We start from the raw sequence: 18,294 nt of genomic DNA, 5'->3' as shown, positions 1-18,294 counted from the left end.
ATATTCCCATCCAGGTAAGTAGCACTAGACCCGGATTCAGAATATTTCTTCACAGCATTTTCCTGTTGCACAAATGCCTCACCTCAACTCCCAACCTTCCACACAAATAAAACTATTTCTCCTATAGATGCTGTGCGTTTCCAGCATTTTCTTTAAAAATTCACCATCCCTTGCACCAGCTCTAACAGCAAGGTTCCCATTTTATTTCCCAGACCGCAAAGCCAGAAAAAGGAAACAGAGACACCAGGGAAGCTCCTTCTACAGTCGATCCCTTTATTTCAATTCTTCACCATACAGAATGCAGGCACTTCATTTCAAATCAGTTAACAATCAATAGAATCACATAGCAGGAGAGAGAACATTCAGGTTTCTGTTAGTTGAAACAGAACCCAGTTCTGAACATTTGATGAAATAATCATTGCAAAAGATCCGTCACTATCTTGTAAAACAGTTAATTGTTATTTTTTTTCTTTCATCTAGAAATTATAGCTTATGGAAAGATTGGTGGTCAGACTTTGCCACTTATATTACAAAAACCAACAGGTGCTAATCTCCTGAAACCCTGACCCATTGCACAAGATGCATTCTCTGCAATAGTGATGATGTATGGATTAGTGCCTCCAGGAGATACTCCCTCTCAAAGTGAGAGAAACTTAGTTTTGATTCAATATATATATTTTATATAAAACTGTTCCCACCAACAGCGGGACAGCAAGACCATTAGGATATTGGAGATATCGATTTCTAGGTGAACGCTTTTAACCCACTCCCATTGAATTTACAGAGGACTCTCAAATGCTGTTCTATTCTGCTTTGGAACAACCTTACCCTGGATTTTTTTTTTTAAAAAGATAAATTTGGTGTTTTGTGGGAATGGTGAGTGGGCAAGCAGGGCTTGGTGGGGGGGGGGGGGGAGAAGGAGAATTAATTAGAAACCATAGGAATTTCCACTCATGTACTCGTTGATTTTTGCTCGTCTCACTGTAAACTTCCTTAGCACACAGAATGCTGTAGATTAGAAGTTAATGCCCATTTCATTATGGGGGAAATTTCTTTGCGGGGGGGGGGGGAACAAGGTTAATTTAGCAGTAGCTGGAAGGACAGTCACCTGGGCCACACAGCCCCCAGATCCGAATATTAATACAATCAATGAACAGGCTATTTACATCATGTGAAAATAGTTTAATCATAAACAGATTACAGCTTGGTATCCAGTGCCAGTAAACTGGGTCCAAGCAGTTCAATTAGTATGAAGAGTTCAATCAGTCCCATTTTCACCGTGATCAATGTATTTCCACCATTTTTCCCCCCCAGTTTGCAACACTAACCTGGCCCTGCTTACAACAACTACAAGGGAAGTTAACAGGATGGGTTCAGGTCAGTCTACCAGTCCCTTTTCTGGGTAGTACGTAACCAGAGATAAAGGAGGCACAAAAGGCAGCTCCCAAAGGAAGCAGAAGTAACTCTGCACTTCCACCTGACCAAATCTTGGGTTCTTTAAAATAACTGGAATTTTAAGATTCAAACGGCAATCAGGTTGTGCATTTCCTTGGCAGAGATGCTCGGAGCCATTCATCAACCTCCGCTCGCGACTGTTAATGATTCTCAGCAGCCCACCAGGGGCCTGTGGACAGCAGCTCACATATCTGGCCATTTTGCCTGCATGCTTTCTCTACCCCCCCCTCCCCCCCGGCTTCACCCCACCTGCAGCATCTGTTCCTCACTGATACCTTACCGTCACTCCCTCGCTCCGTGTCCCTCATCAGAAACATCCTATTTTACAACGCCTCACGTGTCCGAGGGATAAGGGTGCTGATCCTGTCAATTCCTTACGCTACTCCCTGCTCGTGAGCCCTTGTATTTTTGTTCCCAGATCTGCTCTGAAGGATCATTAAATACCACAGATCTCCACCGGGATCCTCGACCCCGCAAGGGTCCCTTTACTCTCAGTGAAACAGTGATGGGGCTTCAGGCACTGGTTTGGGGTTTGGGAGGCAGAAGCAATGCGCAAGATGCCCAGAGACAGGAACGTCATGTGGTTACCAGCTCAGGGTGCTGTGACCCAGAGTGCGGGAAAAGGCAGAAAGCAATTTTGGCTGCTTATTTGGCAAAGTGCAACATTTCTCAACAGAGCAGATCAAAAGGGGGCAGAGAGTGAGAGATCCCATTTCCTAGAGTCTGGTATTGGGGGGATGGGGGGGTGGGAAACAAAACCAAGAGGTAAATCTTTGTTTAAATAAAGTTCAGTTAAGATCATCTTAGTGCTTCCAGCTTGTGTGAAAAGGCAAGATGTCAGGATTACACGTGAGTAAGTGCAGCCCTGTGGATCCTGTGCTTCACACTGCTCCTGCCCTCAGCTGTTTTATACACAAAAATAAGGTAGGGCTAATCAACTATAGCCTACAAGAAAATGTTTCCCAGGATAAATCCCACTGTTTAATCCAGTAGGGAATGCTCAGCCGTCCGGATAATTGTGGGCCGGTGTGGAGCAGCAGGTGGTCTTCTGCTGAGGGAGACAAAACAAAAACGTGGGTCAATATAACAGGAAGAGGTAGGAAAAAAAACAAAAACGTGGGTCAATATAACAGGAAGAGGTAGGAGAAAAATCAGGGTTCATTTCAACAACACTGGCACATCCGGAGTACAGAGCTGCTGCCTGCATGGGCACTTCTCTCTGTCACACAGAGCACCAGGGTGTGCGCACAACATGGATCAGGTGTGGAGGATTATCCTGGATCCAGGCTGGGGGGCAGAGCGACTCCAGGCTGGGGGGCAGAGCGACTCCAGGCTGGGGGGCAGAGCGACTCCAGGCTGGGGGGCAGAGCGACTCCAGGCTGGGGGGCAGAGCGACTCCAGGCTGGGGGGCAGAGCGACTCCAGGCTGGGGGGCAGAGCGACTCCAGGCTGGGGGGCAGAGCGACTCCAGGCTGGGGGGCAGAGCGACTCCAGGCTGGGGGGCAGAGCGACTCCAGGCTGGGGGGCAGAGCGACTCCAGGCTGGGGGGCAGAGCGACTCCAGGCTGGGGGGCAGAGCGACTCCAGGCTGGGGGGCAGAGCGACTCCAGGCTGGGGGGCAGAGCGACTCCAGGCTGGGGGGCAGAGCGACTCCAGGCTGGGGGGCAGAGCGACTCCAGGCTGGGGGGCAGAGCGACTCCAGGCTGGGGGGCAGAGCGACTCCAGGCTGGGGGGCAGAGCGACTCCAGGCTGGGGGGCAGAGCGACTCCAGGCTGGGGGGCAGAGCGACTCCAGGCTGGGGGGCAGAGCGACTCCAGGCTGGGGGGCAGAGCGACTCCAGGCTGGGGGGCAGAGCGACTCCAGGCTGGGGGGCAGAGCGACTCCAGGCTGGGGGGCAGAGCGACTCCAGGCTGGGGGGCAGAGCGACTCCAGGCTGGGGGGCAGAGCGACTCCAGGCTGGGGGGCAGAGCGACTCCAGGCTGGGGGGCAGAGCGACTCCAGGCTGGGGGGCAGAGCGACTCCAGGCTGGGGGGCAGAGCGACTCCAGGCTGGGGGGCAGAGCGACTCCAGGCTGGGGGGCAGAGCGACTCCAGGCTGGGGGGCAGAGCGACTCCAGGCTGGGGGGCAGAGCGACTCCAGGCTGGGGGGCAGAGCGACTCCAGGCTGGGGGGCAGAGCGACTCCAGGCTGGGGGGCAGAGCGACTCCAGGCTGGGGGGCAGAGCGACTCCAGGCTGGGGGGCAGAGCGACTCCAGGCTGGGGGGCAGAGCGACTCCAGGCTGGGGGGCAGAGCGACTCCAGGCTGGGGGGCAGAGCGACTCCAGGCTGGGGGGCAGAGCGACTCCAGGCTGGGGGGCAGAGCGACTCCAGGCTGGGGGGCAGAGCGACTCCAGGCTGGGGGGCAGAGCGACTCCAGGCTGGGGGGCAGAGCGACTCCAGGCTGGGGGGCAGAGCGACTCCAGGCTGGGGGGCAGAGCGACTCCAGGCTGGGGGGCAGAGCGACTCCAGGCTGGGGGGCAGAGCGACTCCAGGCTGGGGGGCAGAGCGACTCCAGGCTGGGGGGCAGAGCGACTCCAGGCTGGGGGGCAGAGCGACTCCAGGCTGGGGGGCAGAGCGACTCCAGGCTGGGGGGCAGAGCGACTCCAGGCTGGGGGGCAGAGCGACTCCAGGCTGGGGGGCAGAGCGACTCCAGGCTGGGGGGCAGAGCGACTCCAGGCTGGGGGGCAGAGCGACTCCAGGCTGGGGGGCAGAGCGACTCCAGGCTGGGGGGCAGAGCGACTCCAGGCTGGGGGGCAGAGCGACTCCAGGCTGGGGGATCCACTGAGGGATTTGATGGGCCAGATTCACATTTTCTTAGGTTCACAAAATCTCCCAACACTGAGGTAACGTGAAACTCGTGAAATATTCTGCCGTTATCTATTTAAAAGTAGCACGCTCGCGGGAATGCAGAATCAATCAGAAACCAGGTGTGCAGGATGACTCTGCAGAAGATGGTTTCAATTGGTGGGGAAATTACGCACTGGGAGATCACCTACAGAAGCCAAAATGCTCCATTAGAGGCAGCTCACGCTGTTGAACTTTGCATACTCAAAGTGATTCCCAAAGATTAAGCACCACACTCAAAAAGTCCAAGCTTTAAACCCAGGTAGTTGTTTTTTTAAACACGGTAGGGGAATTAAGGGATATGGGGAAAAGACAGGTAGATGGAGATGAGTCTGTCATCAGATTAGACATGATCTCACTGAATGGAGAAGCAGGCTTGACGGGCCGGATGGCCGACTCCTGGTCCTATTTCTTATGTTCTTGTATAAGCTGCTGGAGTGCACTGGAAATATTTATGGGTGGAGGTGAAAACAGGAATGGAATCAACAGCAAGCCGGACAAAACCAGGTGATGTTATTGAAATAGAAACAGACAATAAAGGCACATCTAAAACCAAATTAAGGAGAATGGTTCTGCCAGAAGAGGGATGAAGTTGGCTGCAATGGGCATGGGAGATTGCCTTCTAACTGTTTTAATCCAAGGAGATTTCTGCTCATTCAAGTCCTGGATGGTCTGAGAATTAAGAGAAAGTGAGTAATGCTGGGAGCACCACCACAAGTGATATTACCTGGAAAAAACATGGATGTGGAAGGGGTCAAAGGATAGATCCTTCAACAATACTAGAGTAACTGGGTTTGGGGAAGGAAGCCATTGCAGTGGAATGGAGGGAACTAGACAAACACTGTGCCATGCAGCTGAAATGTAACTAGAGAATGGTGTAGTTAATGTTATATACAGTAAAATCCCTGGAAGGAACCGGCAAAAAAAAAAATAACGGAAAGTAAATGGGTAAAAAAAAAAACCACATTCTTCATTCACACAACATGCAGTGTCAAGCATCTGGGAAATCCACTTATCCGACATCTAACAATCCCCATTCGTGCTGGACACTGGGGATTTTACTGTACTGGGATCAGTTCAGGAAGAATGGTCACAGGATGTTCGTGATTGTGACAAGTCATCGGTTCTGTGTTGTAGCAGCCCGAACCTGGCAGGAGCTTCAGGTAAGGTGCAGGGCAGGAGAAAATCGTTAAAGACAATGAAAGACACCACAGCAATGAATTCAAAGGTGAGCATTTGGGTCAAACTGAAGAGTTCATTCGATACAGGGGAAGGCAGTGAAGATGTAAAAGAAAGAAATGGAGGATCCACTTGAAGGTTGAAATTGAAAAAGGAGCCTCACATTTCTACATCTCATTTCTCTTCAATCCAGACCATCCCAAAGCACGGTGCAGCTAATTAAGTAGCGACTTCTGCGATGTGGAAGGCCACAACTGCTATTAAACTTCAAAACGTACGGTGGGTTGTAGGTCAGTTGGTTGTAATTGGGGCAGCACAGGCTCATGGGCCAAAAGGGCCAGTTACCGGGCTGTCAGTCTAAATTTAAAAAAAATTAAATTGAAACAGATTCATGACAATGGAATTACCAGAACAGCTCAATGCTGCACTGTGTTCCAGTCTCTGGAGTCAGACCCAAGCCACAAGCTGTCTGACTCAAGTGAGTGCGCCAGGAGGTTTTTAAATGAGATAGAAGCTGAAGTATTTCAAAGGGACACATCAGAGAATAAGGAGACACGCTAACCCATAAGCTGCTAATGGGACCACAACACTGTGAAAGAATAAGTTTAACGAATATGCTTAATAGAGGGCTAATGAATTAGGCAAGTACATATAGTAGAGGCTGTAAAATGGTTGGAACATAATTGCCTTCTAACATGACTTTCCTGTGCTGAAATGAGTTAGTAACACAATGTAAATACACCTTGAATAAAGGATGCCCTGACATTTCCCAGTCCATATAACCATATACAGCACAGAACAGGCCAGTTTGGCCCTACTAGTCCATGCCGGAACAGATCCCCACCCTCCTGACCAGCACCTGGTCCATACCCCTCCAATCCTCCCCTCCATGTAATTATCCAGTCTTTCCTTTCATCTATCGACACAAGGAAACGTATGTGAAACTTGTAGGGTCTCACGCAGACCCCCGCCTAAAGGTGTATAAAAGTGCGATGAACATGTGCTTTGAGTTGGGGCTCAGTGTAGAGAAAGTGTTACTGAACTTTTTCATTTTGTATCCCTTCTCCCACTAGCAAGATCAAGGTTGAATAAAGTAAACTGTTTTATGCTTAATTGATTCTGCTATTTGTTATTACAGTGCGGGCTGATTTTAAACACCATCACTGTGACAGTCTGGGTAGGCAAGTAATGGAAGATTTGGGCAGTCACGTGATTATTTCAAGGAAGATGTCAACCCTCAGCTACGTTTCCATCGGGAGAGGCCAACTTTCATGTTACGGGGCAGTGAGGGAGAGTCAAACTGCCATAGACAACTTGAAAAAGGGAATTGAGAGATACAAAAAAGTGTGAGGCACTCCCAAGCAAACATATGGACAAGGCTCCCCCACGCCGGCCTATTCCCCCACCCCCCCCGCCCCAACCCCCACGACAGAAAGAGATGGGATGACAGGGTCAAACAGATGGATGAGAAACCCTGCCAAAGCCAGACAGTCAGATGAGGTACCTTATCCCCAAGGCAACATGCAAGGGGAGGAGAAAACCCTGAGACACACAGAGACAAATAGAAGAGGGTCCCCATCCCTGAGAGACAAGCAGGTGTGGGGACTCGTGGTGTGGACCCTCTAACACACTGGAAGACAGCAGAGTACCTTCCTGGCAGGTGGAATGAAGATGTAGTGAAAATTCCAAAAATGATGATTCCCAAATGCCGGCAAACACCAGGTCCTGCTCCAGATGTGCCCACAGGCACAGGATCAGAGACCTAGGCTTCCACTTACCTGGGCAGTCCCGGGGGTCCAGGTGGAATCCGTGCCGGCCGGGAGGGAATCTGAGGTGGGGCTCCAAAACCGTCGTTCATGGGAGCAGGCCTCGACGGGATAGGAGGGGCTCCAAATCCCTGTACCGGGGTGGGAATCAACGGGGGGCCCGGGGTTGGCCCTCGCACCCCGGGTGGTCTGCTGGGCATTCCCATTACTGGGTGTGGCCGGCGCTGAGGTCGCGGGCTGAGGGAGCAATGAAGGCTGCAGTTATAATCCCAACATCAAGCCCAAATGCACTCTCCCCCTTGATGGGCATTGGCCCAAGTCCCTTGTTGATCACACTCTCCATCCAGTCCCTGTATGGACAAGGCTGCGACCCCTCATATCATGGGGCGGAAAAGATGGCATAGTGGTTAGTGCAATGCTACTATAGTGCCAAGGGTTCAAATCCTGTTCTGTCTGTACATTTTTCCTGTGTCTGTGTGGGGCTTCCCCAATGCTCCAGTTTCCTCCCACCATTCAAAATGTACCATGGGAGGCACAGACACGTGGGCTGAAAGGGCTTGTTACTGTGCTGTATGTCTAAATTTAAACTTAATATCACTGTGACGCCCACACCTCCATGGCACCCAATAAATTCCTGTAACTCACAACACTGTACCACAGGGGTAGCGCGGTTAGCACAAGGCTGTTACAGCGCTGGTGGCCCAGGATCGAATTTGCTGCTGTCTTTGAGGGGTTTGTACAGGTACACAATCCTTTATCTGGAACCTCGGGGGACAGTGTTTTCCAAATTTTGGATTTTTCCTCGATTTCAGAAAACCCAGCTGCCCCAGGTTTAAGCCCACCCGAATTGTGCTGTTGTGCTTGCGTCTCTCTCCCCCTCGCCACCCGAGACGTGCTGCCATCTCGCTCTCTCTCCCCCTCCCGAGTGGTTCTGCCGTCTCACTCTCTCTCCCCCTCCCGAGTGGTTCTGCCATCTTGCTCTCCCCTCCCCTGCCCGAGTGGCGCTGCCGTCTCGCTCTCTCCCCCCTGCCCGAGTTGCACTGCCTTCTCTTTACCCCCGCCCAAGTCGTGCTGCCTTCTCTCTCCCCCCACCTGAGTTGCGCTGCCGTCTCTCTCCCCCCCTCGCCCACCCAAATCGCGCTGCCGTCTCTCTCCCCCCCACCCACCTGAGTCGTGCTGCCATCTCTCTCCTCCCCCTCGCCCACCTAAGTTATGTTGCCGTCTCCCACCCCCCCCCCCCCCAACCCAACCTAGTTGTGCTGCTGCCTCTCTCCCTCCCTCCAGCACCAGGAAAAAAATGCCGATTTTTGGAGCTTTCCGGATTTTAGATGTCCAGATAAAGGATTGTGTAACTGTACGTTCTCCTTGTGTCTTGCGTGGGTTTCCTCCGGGTACTCAGGTTTCTTCCCACTATCTAAAGACGCCTGGGTCTGGAAGGGCTTGTTACTGTGCTGTCTCTAAAGTAAAATGCCTCCCCTAAAGGAATGGCAGTCAATGACCCACACACAGGGAACTTGGTTTCCCCTGCTGGTCCAAAGGAAATCTGGCACATGACTAGCAACAAATCGTCAGCCCTGACTCTTTGCCCACTGGCCTACCTGTGTCCCCCTGACTGAGTGGACAGCCAGGAGTCATCGACTGGCGGGGGCAGGGGGGCGCTGATGGTGCTGGTGCTGATGTCCCCGATGATGTGGAGCGCTTCCTTGATGGCGTGGTACATTCGCAGCATCTCATCACGTCTCTGAGCCTGCTCAACAGATTCCTCCATTAAGCTGTTTTGGTCCGTGGAGGAGTAAAGGAAAGCCAGCAGTTCCGAGTGGATGAAGTCCTTGGTCTGCGGGAAGAAAGGGCACGCTCAGGCATGTCATTCGACCCACCAACAATGCTAGCATTATTGACCATCCCGATATCCCCTCAGCTGGTTCATCCCCTTCCCCATTCGCCAGCGAGACCAGCCCCTTGCCCACCGCCAACACCTCAACCACTCTCCTGCTTGCCACACCCTCTCCCATCCTATTTCCCTGTATTTTAACCATGGAAAGCCTGCATATTCCCCCTCTTCACTGCATTGACTCCCCTTTCCCATCACACTATTCCTCTCACCCCGATCTGCCCACACTGACACTCCACCAGCAAGCACTCAACCACTCCCCAAGCCCTTCATATACACAGACACTCTCCCACCACCTTATTCCACCGCCCCTCCTCCTTATCCCACCGCCTCATTCCAGCCTTCTTCCCTTCCCCAGTATTGATCACGACCAAATTACATTGTTGATCATAAGGTGCATGATGGTCTTTGGCATCAGATCCCTAATTGACTTGTTGACAATGCTCATGTAGGAATCCACCAAGTTGCGAATGGTCTCCACCTGCCTCTCCAGCTGAGGGTCCATTGAAAATGTGTCGGTGGTGCTTCCACTCTCTTCATTTTCTGCCTGTGGAACATTGTCAGCAATTAAAAAGTGCCTGATCTCCACCACATCATCTCCAGTTTCTCCCCTCAATGCTGCAGGCATCCAGATACCACTCCCCCAATCAATACCTCAACTCCAAAGCCCCCCATGAAACTCTCCAGCTGCCTCCCATCATCATCTCCGTATTTCTGAAGGATGTCCTCTCCCAACAGCACCGACTCACATCAATTTTCAGCTCGGGCAAAGTCCAACCGCATTTATTCAGTTTTTTCAGTTACCAATTACCGTAATTATTCAGTTACCACAAGCAAGTCCACAGTAATTTAGAAAAAGTGATTGCTAGCTATAGGAAATTATATTCTGTACCCCCACAGCCCCGGCTCGGGCCCCACAGCCCCGGCTCGGGCCCCACAGCCCCGGCTCGGGCCCCACAGCCCCGGCTCGGGCCCCACAGCCCCGGCTCGGGCCCCACAGCCCCGGCTCGGGCCCCACAGCCCCGGCTCGGGCCCCACAGCCCCGGCTCGGGCCCCACAGCCCCGGCTCGGGCCCCACAGCCCCGGCTCGGGCCCCACAGCCCCGGCTCGGGCCCCACAGCCCCGGCTCGGGCCCCACAGCCCCGGCTCGGGCCCCACAGCCCCGGCTCGGGCCCCACAGCCCCGGCTCGGGCCCCACAGCCCCGGCTCGGGCCCCACAGCCCCGGCTCGGGCCCCACAGCCCCGGCTCGGGCCCCACAGCCCCGGCTCGGGCCCCACAGCCCCGGCTCGGGCCCCACAGCCCCGGCTCGGGCCCCACAGCCCCGGCTCGGGCCCCACAGCCCCGGCTCGGGCCCCACAGCCCCGGCTCGGGCCCCACAGCCCCGGCTCGGGCCCCACAGCCCCGGCTCGGGCCCCACAGCCCCGGCTCGGGCCCCACAGCCCCGGCTCGGGCCCCACAGCCCCGGCTCGGGCCCCACAGCCCCGGCTCGGGCCCCACAGCCCCGGCTCGGGCCCCACAGCCCCGGCTCGGGCCCCACAGCCCCGGCTCGGGCCCCACAGCCCCGGCTCGGGCCCCACAGCCCCGGCTCGGGCCCCACAGCCCCGGCTCGGGCCCCACAGCCCCGGCTCGGGCCCCACAGCCCCGGCTCGGGCCCCACAGCCCCGGCTCGGGCCCCACAGCCCCGGCTCGGGCCCCACAGCCCCGGCTCGGGCCCCACAGCCCCGGCTCGGGCCCCACAGCCCCGGCTCGGGCCCCACAGCCCCGGCTCGGGCCCCACAGCCCCGGCTCGGGCCCCACAGCCCCGGCTCGGGCCCCACAGCCCCGGCTCGGGCCCCACAGCCCCGGCTCGGGCCCCACAGCCCCGGCTCGGGCCCCACAGCCCCGGCTCGGGCCCCACAGCCCCGGCTCGGGCCCCACAGCCCCGGCTCGGGCCCCACAGCCCCGGCTCGGGCCCCACAGCCCCGGCTCGGGCCCCACAGCCCCGGCTCGGGCCCCACAGCCCCGGCTCGGGCCCCACAGCCCCGGCTCGGGCCCCACAGCCCCGGCTCGGGCCCCACAGCCCCGGCTCGGGCCCCACAGCCCCGGCTCGGGCCCCACAGCCCCGGCTCGGGCCCCACAGCCCCGGCTCGGGCCCCACAGCCCCGGCTCGGGCCCCACAGCCCCGGCTCGGGCCCCACAGCCCCGGCTCGGGCCCCACAGCCCCGGCTCGGGCCCCACAGCCCCGGCTCGGGCCCCACAGCCCCGGCTCGGGCCCCACAGCCCCGGCTCGGGCCCCACAGCCCCGGCTCGGGCCCCACAGCCCCGGCTCGGGCCCCACAGCCCCGGCTCGGGCCCCACAGCCCCGGCTCGGGCCCCACAGCCCCGGCTCGGGCCCCACAGCCCCGGCTCGGGCCCCACAGCCCCGGCTCGGGCCCCACAGCCCCGGCTCGGGCCCCACAGCCCCGGCTCGGGCCCCACAGCCCCGGCTCGGGCCCCACAGCCCCGGCTCGGGCCCCACAGCCCCGGCTCGGGCCCCACAGCCCCGGCTCGGGCCCCACAGCCCCGGCTCGGGCCCCACAGCCCCGGCTCGGGCCCCACAGCCCCGGCTCGGGCCCCACAGCCCCGGCTCGGGCCCCACAGCCCCGGCTCGGGCCCCACAGCCCCGGCTCGGGCCCCACAGCCCCGGCTCGGGCCCCACAGCCCCGGCTCGGGCCCCACAGCCCCGGCTCGGGCCCCACAGCCCCGGCTCGGGCCCCACAGCCCCGGCTCGGGCCCCACAGCCCCGGCTCGGGCCCCACAGCCCCGGCTCGGGCCCCACAGCCCCGGCTCGGGCCCCACAGCCCCGGCTCGGGCCCCACAGCCCCGGCTCGGGCCCCACAGCCCCGGCTCGGGCCCCACAGCCCCGGCTCGGGCCCCACAGCCCCGGCTCGGGCCCCACAGCCCCGGCTCGGGCCCCACAGCCCCGGCTCGGGCCCCACAGCCCCGGCTCGGGCCCCACAGCCCCGGCTCGGGCCCCACAGCCCCGGCTCGGGCCCCACAGCCCCGGCTCGGGCCCCACAGCCCCGGCTCGGGCCCCACAGCCCCGGCTCGGGCCCCACAGCCCCGGCTCGGGCCCCACAGCCCCGGCTCGGGCCCCACAGCCCCGGCTCGGGCCCCACAGCCCCGGCTCGGGCCCCACAGCCCCGGCTCGGGCCCCACAGCCCCGGCTCGGGCCCCACAGCCCCGGCTCGGGCCCCACAGCCCCGGCTCGGGCCCCACAGCCCCGGCTCGGGCCCCACAGCCCCGGCTCGGGCCCCACAGCCCCGGCTCGGGCCCCACAGCCCCGGCTCGGGCCCCACAGCCCCGGCTCGGGCCCCACAGCCCCGGCTCGGGCCCCACAGCCCCGGCTCGGGCCCCACAGCCCCGGCTCGGGCCCCACAGCCCCGGCTCGGGCCCCACAGCCCCGGCTCGGGCCCCACAGCCCCGGCTCGGGCCCCACAGCCCCGGCTCGGGCCCCACAGCCCCGGCTCGGGCCCCACAGCCCCGGCTCGGGCCCCACAGCCCCGGCTCGGGCCCCACAGCCCCGGCTCGGGCCCCACAGCCCCGGCTCGGGCCCCACAGCCCCGGCTCGGGCCCCACAGCCCCGGCTCGGGCCCCACAGCCCCGGCTCGGGCCCCACAGCCCCGGCTCGGGCCCCACAGCCCCGGCTCGGGCCCCACAGCCCCGGCTCGGGCCCCACAGCCCCGGCTCGGGCCCCACAGCCCCGGCTCGGGCCCCACAGCCCCGGCTCGGGCCCCACAGCCCCGGCTCGGGCCCCACAGCCCCGGCTCGGGCCCCACAGCCCCGGCTCGGGCCCCACAGCCCCGGCTCGGGCCCCACAGCCCCGGCTCGGGCCCCACAGCCCCGGCTCGGGCCCCACAGCCCCGGCTCGGGCCCCACAGCCCCGGCTCGGGCCCCACAGCCCCGGCTCGGGCCCCACAGCCCCGGCTCGGGCCCCACAGCCCCGGCTCGGGCCCCACAGCCCCGGCTCGGGCCCCACAGCCCCGGCTCGGGCCCCACAGCCCCGGCTCGGGCCCCACAGCCCCGGCTCGGGCCCCACAGCCCCGGCTCGGGCCCCACAGCCCCGGCTCGGGCCCCACAGCCCCGGCTCGGGCCCCACAGCCCCGGCTCGGGCCCCACAGCCCCGGCTCGGGCCCCACAGCCCCGGCTCGGGCCCCACAGCCCCGGCTCGGGCCCCACAGCCCCGGCTCGGGCCCCACAGCCCCGGCTCGGGCCCCACAGCCCCGGCTCGGGCCCCACAGCCCCGGCTCGGGCCCCACAGCCCCGGCTCGGGCCCCACAGCCCCGGCTCGGGCCCCACAGCCCCGGCTCGGGCCCCACAGCCCCGGCTCGGGCCCCACAGCCCCGGCTCGGGCCCCACAGCCCCGGCTCGGGCCCCACAGCCCCGGCTCGGGCCCCACAGCCCCGGCTCGGGCCCCACAGCCCCGGCTCGGGCCCCACAGCCCCGGCTCGGGCCCCACAGCCCCGGCTCGGGCCCCACAGCCCCGGCTCGGGCCCCACAGCCCCGGCTCGGGCCCCACAGCCCCGGCTCGGGCCCCACAGCCCCGGCTCGGGCCCCACAGCCCCGGCTCGGGCCCCACAGCCCCGGCTCGGGCCCCACAGCCCCGGCTCGGGCCCCACAGCCCCGGCTCGGGCCCCACAGCCCCGGCTCGGGCCCCACAGCCCCGGCTCGGGCCCCACAGCCCCGGCTCGGGCCCCACAGCCCCGGCTCGGGCCCCACAGCCCCGGCTCGGGCCCCACAGCCCCGGCTCGGGCCCCACAGCCCCGGCTCGGGCCCCACAGCCCCGGCTCGGGCCCCACAGCCCCGGCTCGGGCCCCACAGCCCCGGCTCGGGCCCCACAGCCCCGGCTCGGGCCCCACAGCCCCGGCTCGGGCCCCACAGCCCCGGCTCGGGCCCCACAGCCCCGGCTCGGGCCCCACAGCCCCGGCTCGGGCCCCACAGCCCCGGCTCGGGCCCCACAGCCCCGGCTCGGGCCCCACAGCCCCGGCTCGGGCCCCACAGCCCCGGCTCGGGCCCCACAGCCCCGGCTCGGGCCCCACAGCCCCGGCTCGGGCCCCACAGCCCCGGCTCGGGCCCCACAGCCCCGGCTCGGGCCCCACAGCCCCGGCTCGGGCCCCACAGCCCCGGCTCGGGCCCCACAGCCCCGGCTCGGGCCCCACAGCCCCGGCTCGGGCCCCACAGCCCCGGCTCGGGCCCTCCACTGATCCCACAACCCCGGTCTCTGCCCATAACCCTGTGTCAGTTACCACACTGGTCCCTAATAACAAATTAAAGTTTACAGGTACACTACAGTATCCATAGCTTTGCTAATATGGTGTTCGCACAGCACCCACATCACATAATGCCCAATTTCACAGAATATATCATGAACATTAAGCAGCGCATCCCTGTACTTTCTAGCTGGCAAGATTTCATGAAGGTTACAGGTGCTGTGAATAGTATCGAATATTTGTCATAGGTTACAACAGGTTTTAGACAGGATGTTGGGTGGAGAAATGGCAGATGTTGATCAATCTGGATAAGTGTGGAGAGATGCATTTTGAAAGATCAAATGTAAAGATAGAGTATCTCACAGGTTGATAGGGTAGTTCAGAAGGCTGGCCTTCATTCATTGGGGGATTGAGTTCAAGCGTAGTGAGGTAATGATGCAGCTCTATAAAACTCTGTTTAGACCACACTTGGAATATTGTGTTCAGTTCTGGTTGCCTCATCACAGTATGGATGTAGAAGCTTTGGAAAGGGTCCAGAGGAGATTTACCATGATGTTGCCTGGATGGGAGCACACGTCTTATGAGGCAAGGTTAACAGAGCTAGGACTTTTCTCTTTGGAGCAAAGGTGGATGAGAGATGACTTAATCAACAAGATTACAAGACATAGAAAGGGTGCACAGTCAACTTTTCCCCGGGGTGACAGTAGCAAATTCCAGAGAACTTCTGGTGAAGGTGAAGAGAGGAAAGCTTAGGGGAGACGTCACTTATGTTGTTGTTTTTGTATTTTGTTTTATACACAGAGTAGTGGGTGCCTGAGGTGGTGTATCTGAAAGACTCAAGCAAGTAGAGGGTTTTGGGTGTGTGTGTGGCCTCCGTCTGTCATCATCGACCATGGGTATCACGCCTCCAGTAGTCACTGTAGAGTGGCCTCTCCAGGGCACAAGTCAGGCAGAGTTGATATGGAGATCCATCTGTTGCTCATGTGTGGGATCCCCCTCTCCATGCCAATGACAGATCCAAAGGAACGACAAAAGTCGCTACAGTTTGGTGCCAGCAGTATCACAGGAGTTGCCGTGCCAGTGCTGGGTACAGCAGCCGGCTTTGGAACACCGACTCTGGACTTTTACCCCAGGGTTTACTCCCAAAGCCCTTCCTGTGACCGGGTAGAAGCACAAGACAGCGGAGATTTGAAATCTGAGTTTGCCCTCTCCTAGATGAGTTACCATCCGTGGTTAATGAGCCCCATCTGCCCGGAAGCAACAGGTTTCAAGGTGCCAGTGGCCTCCACCTTTGCCCCTTCTCCTGTCAGTGAGAACAGCTCCGCCGGGCAAAAGAACTTTGCCACACATGGAGGCCAGGAGTTGGACTTGGTTGTCAGAGTCTGCTTGGGATGCACACAAAGAAGAGCATTTATGTAGCAGTAGGAGCTCGTCCCCACGACCACCCTTTGGCTATGACAACCTTTAGAGCCTAGGGAAAGTTTAGACTGTTGAATAAATTTACATAGGTCAGCATAACATCATGGGCCGAAGGGTGTGCACTGGGCTTTAAAGTTCTATTGTTGCTGAATGTAAATCAACGGAAAATTACATCACCCTTTATCAATTCAAATCCAAATTTGCCCATTTATCCACAAAGGGCAGTACTACTTGTCAATCTCTTGTCTACCAGCCACGTTTCTGGACAATGGGTTGTGACAAATTCGCTGGATGCTGCAACTGTTCACCTTAACAACTGACCATCCCAGGGTTGGTGTCATGGGGTTGGGGGGGGGGGGGGGGGGGGGGGTGGAATTCTCAGGTCAGGCCCCTCCAAATGGGCTCTGATCTCCTCCCACCGTTCAAAACGTACCGAAGGAGTAGGTTAACAGGCGGGAAAGGATTTGTGGGCCAAAATAGTCTGTTACAATGCTGAATGTCTAAAGTTTAAAAAAAGAAATAAAATTAATTTTAGGTCCCAGCATCCACCAGACATTTTGGAGGAGGTAGGTTCTGATGACATTAAGTTTGCTTGACTGCAGGGATATAGAGCCTGATCTAAACACAAGAGCAATTTTTTTTAAGATGAGGCTCAAGAGATAGTGATCTGAGTTTTCTGGCATGGAGAAGAAACTGAACCTTACGTTCTCCCTCTCAGGATAGACCCCAGCCCTCAGGAAAGAAGCCTTCCAACTGTCCACATCCTCCTGGGACTCACAAGCCAGCTCAATCTGTCGGTAGTCTTTATAAACATTCCTGAAGCAGAAAAAAAAGACAAGTCAATGTTCAGCATCTGCCATCAATCAGCTGTGCAAACATCCGACAAGTGTTCCTTAAACTGGGTTAACAGGAAGCAGAGTACAAGGACTCAAGGGCAAGGCACCCAAATCACATTTTAATTCTGACTTTTATTTTGCAAACTTAGCTCTACATCAGTGGTTCCCAACCTTTTACTTTCCACTCACATACCACTTTAAGTATTCCTTATGCCATATGTGTTCTGTGATTAGTAAGAGATTGCTTAGGGTGGTTATTGGGTAGAAAGAAAAAGGTTGAAAACCACTGTTTTAATCATACCTCATTGACTTGTTATGTGCTAGGTTTCATAACTCCAAAGGAAATGGGGCCATGACAATTTTTCTCAAGCAAAATATTTCAGTAACAATTGGGTCGAGAGCAGTGATCCTCAACCTTCCCTTCCCACTCACAAACCATCTTAAGCAAACCCTTACTAATCACAGAGAACTGATGGCATAGGGATTACTTAAAGTGGAATGTGAGCAGAAAGCAAAAGGTTAGGGACCACTGCTCTAGATCATCCAACGTCCAAGGTGTAATTAGGTGCTTCTTGGTTTCTGCAGGGCTCAGCAGAACAAAGAGCCTGGTGAATCTCTCCACGACTCTGTAATCTCAGTCAACGCATCAAGCAGGCCAAGGGTAACGTTGGGCCAATCCCACTCCTCCATTCCCCACAGCGTGCAGCAGTGGGAACTGCAGGCACTGACCTGTGCTCAGTGTTGAAGATTGCAAAGATGTGCTTAGTGGACATGAAGCCTTTCTCCACGTCCTTTAGCTTCAGGTTGTCGAGGGGCAGCATGTACTTCTTTTCTTTCTCCTGCAACAATCACACGATCGTTAGCAAACCCATAGCTGGTCAGTGCACTCTGTCACCACCCCCCTTTCCAGGCAATAGGTGTCACTGCAACGACACTGTGAAGGCGGAGTGGGACCGATGACTACAAGGTTGGTAGGAGCTTCAGGCAGCCACAGAAATCCCAAGTGCGTTTTACAATTCAACTCGTACATGAGGTTAATAGTGCTGGCTGCACTCAGAGGAACCAGGTCCATTACAGATGATTCAACAATGTACGGTGAAGATAAAGAATATAAGGGAAGGCAGCAGATTTTAGGCAGGTGGGAATTTGATGGGAAAAAAAAAGGAATCAGATCTCAAAATGAGGAAGTGATCACGCACAAGGAAGGTAGGAACTAAACTTTTGTGCTGAGAAACAAAGACAGTAAAAACACTGCCAGTCGAACAGTGTACGTTATACAGCAAAGTAATTTTTGACCAGCTGAGTTTCTCCAGCTTGTATTTTTTTTACTTCAACCATGGTGACTGCAGACTTTTATGTTTTACAGTTAGTGCTGGAGGAACAGCTTTTCAATCATTACGATCAATTTTGAAAGCCCACTCACCCACTTGGTAGCTACCCCCCACCCCAAGTCCGCAGGAGATGTTCCACTTGCACTAGCACTCTCTCCCTCACCACCATTCGGGGCCCCAAACAGTCCTTCCAAGTGAAGCAACATTTAATGCATATATGCAGGGGGTAATCTACTGCATCTGGTGCTCCTATTGTGGTCCCCTCTGCATTGGAGAAATTGGACGCAGACTGCAAGATCAGTTCGTTG

General features: G+C 58.3%; 1 protein-coding gene across 9 annotated transcripts in view; it reads right to left on the bottom strand.

Moving 5' to 3' along the window:
- Positions 1-253: 253 nt before the first annotated feature.
- The window catches only part of dnm2a (dynamin 2a), a 58,761-nt gene continuing 40,720 nt past the window's right edge, over positions 254-18,294 (bottom strand). For 4 of the 9 annotated variants that reach the window (XM_069927541.1, XM_069927543.1, XM_069927535.1 and 1 more), the window contains 6 exons: positions 17,385-17,494; positions 16,524-16,635; positions 9,551-9,718; positions 8,879-9,114; positions 7,293-7,517; positions 254-2,506 (listed from right to left, as the gene is read on the bottom strand). In XM_069927541.1, coding sequence (XP_069783642.1) covers positions 2,437-2,506; positions 7,293-7,517; positions 8,879-9,114; positions 9,551-9,718; positions 16,524-16,635; positions 17,385-17,494 — 921 coding nt within the window. In that variant the 3' untranslated portion in view covers positions 254-2,436. Of the gene's footprint in view, positions 2,507-5,677; positions 5,872-7,292; positions 7,518-8,878; positions 9,115-9,550; positions 9,719-16,523; positions 16,636-17,384; positions 17,495-18,294 lie in introns of all 9 variants that reach the window. The other 5 variants (XM_069927542.1, XM_069927536.1, XM_069927540.1 and 2 more) reach the window with 3 other exon arrangements.

Source organism: Narcine bancroftii, chromosome 3 (assembly GCF_036971445.1).
Source record: "Narcine bancroftii isolate sNarBan1 chromosome 3, sNarBan1.hap1, whole genome shotgun sequence".
NCBI classification, from domain to species: Eukaryota; Metazoa; Chordata; class Chondrichthyes; order Torpediniformes; family Narcinidae; genus Narcine; species Narcine bancroftii.
The sequence above is the reverse complement of the archived record's forward strand: the minus strand, read 5'-3'. Positions and strand labels throughout refer to the sequence as shown.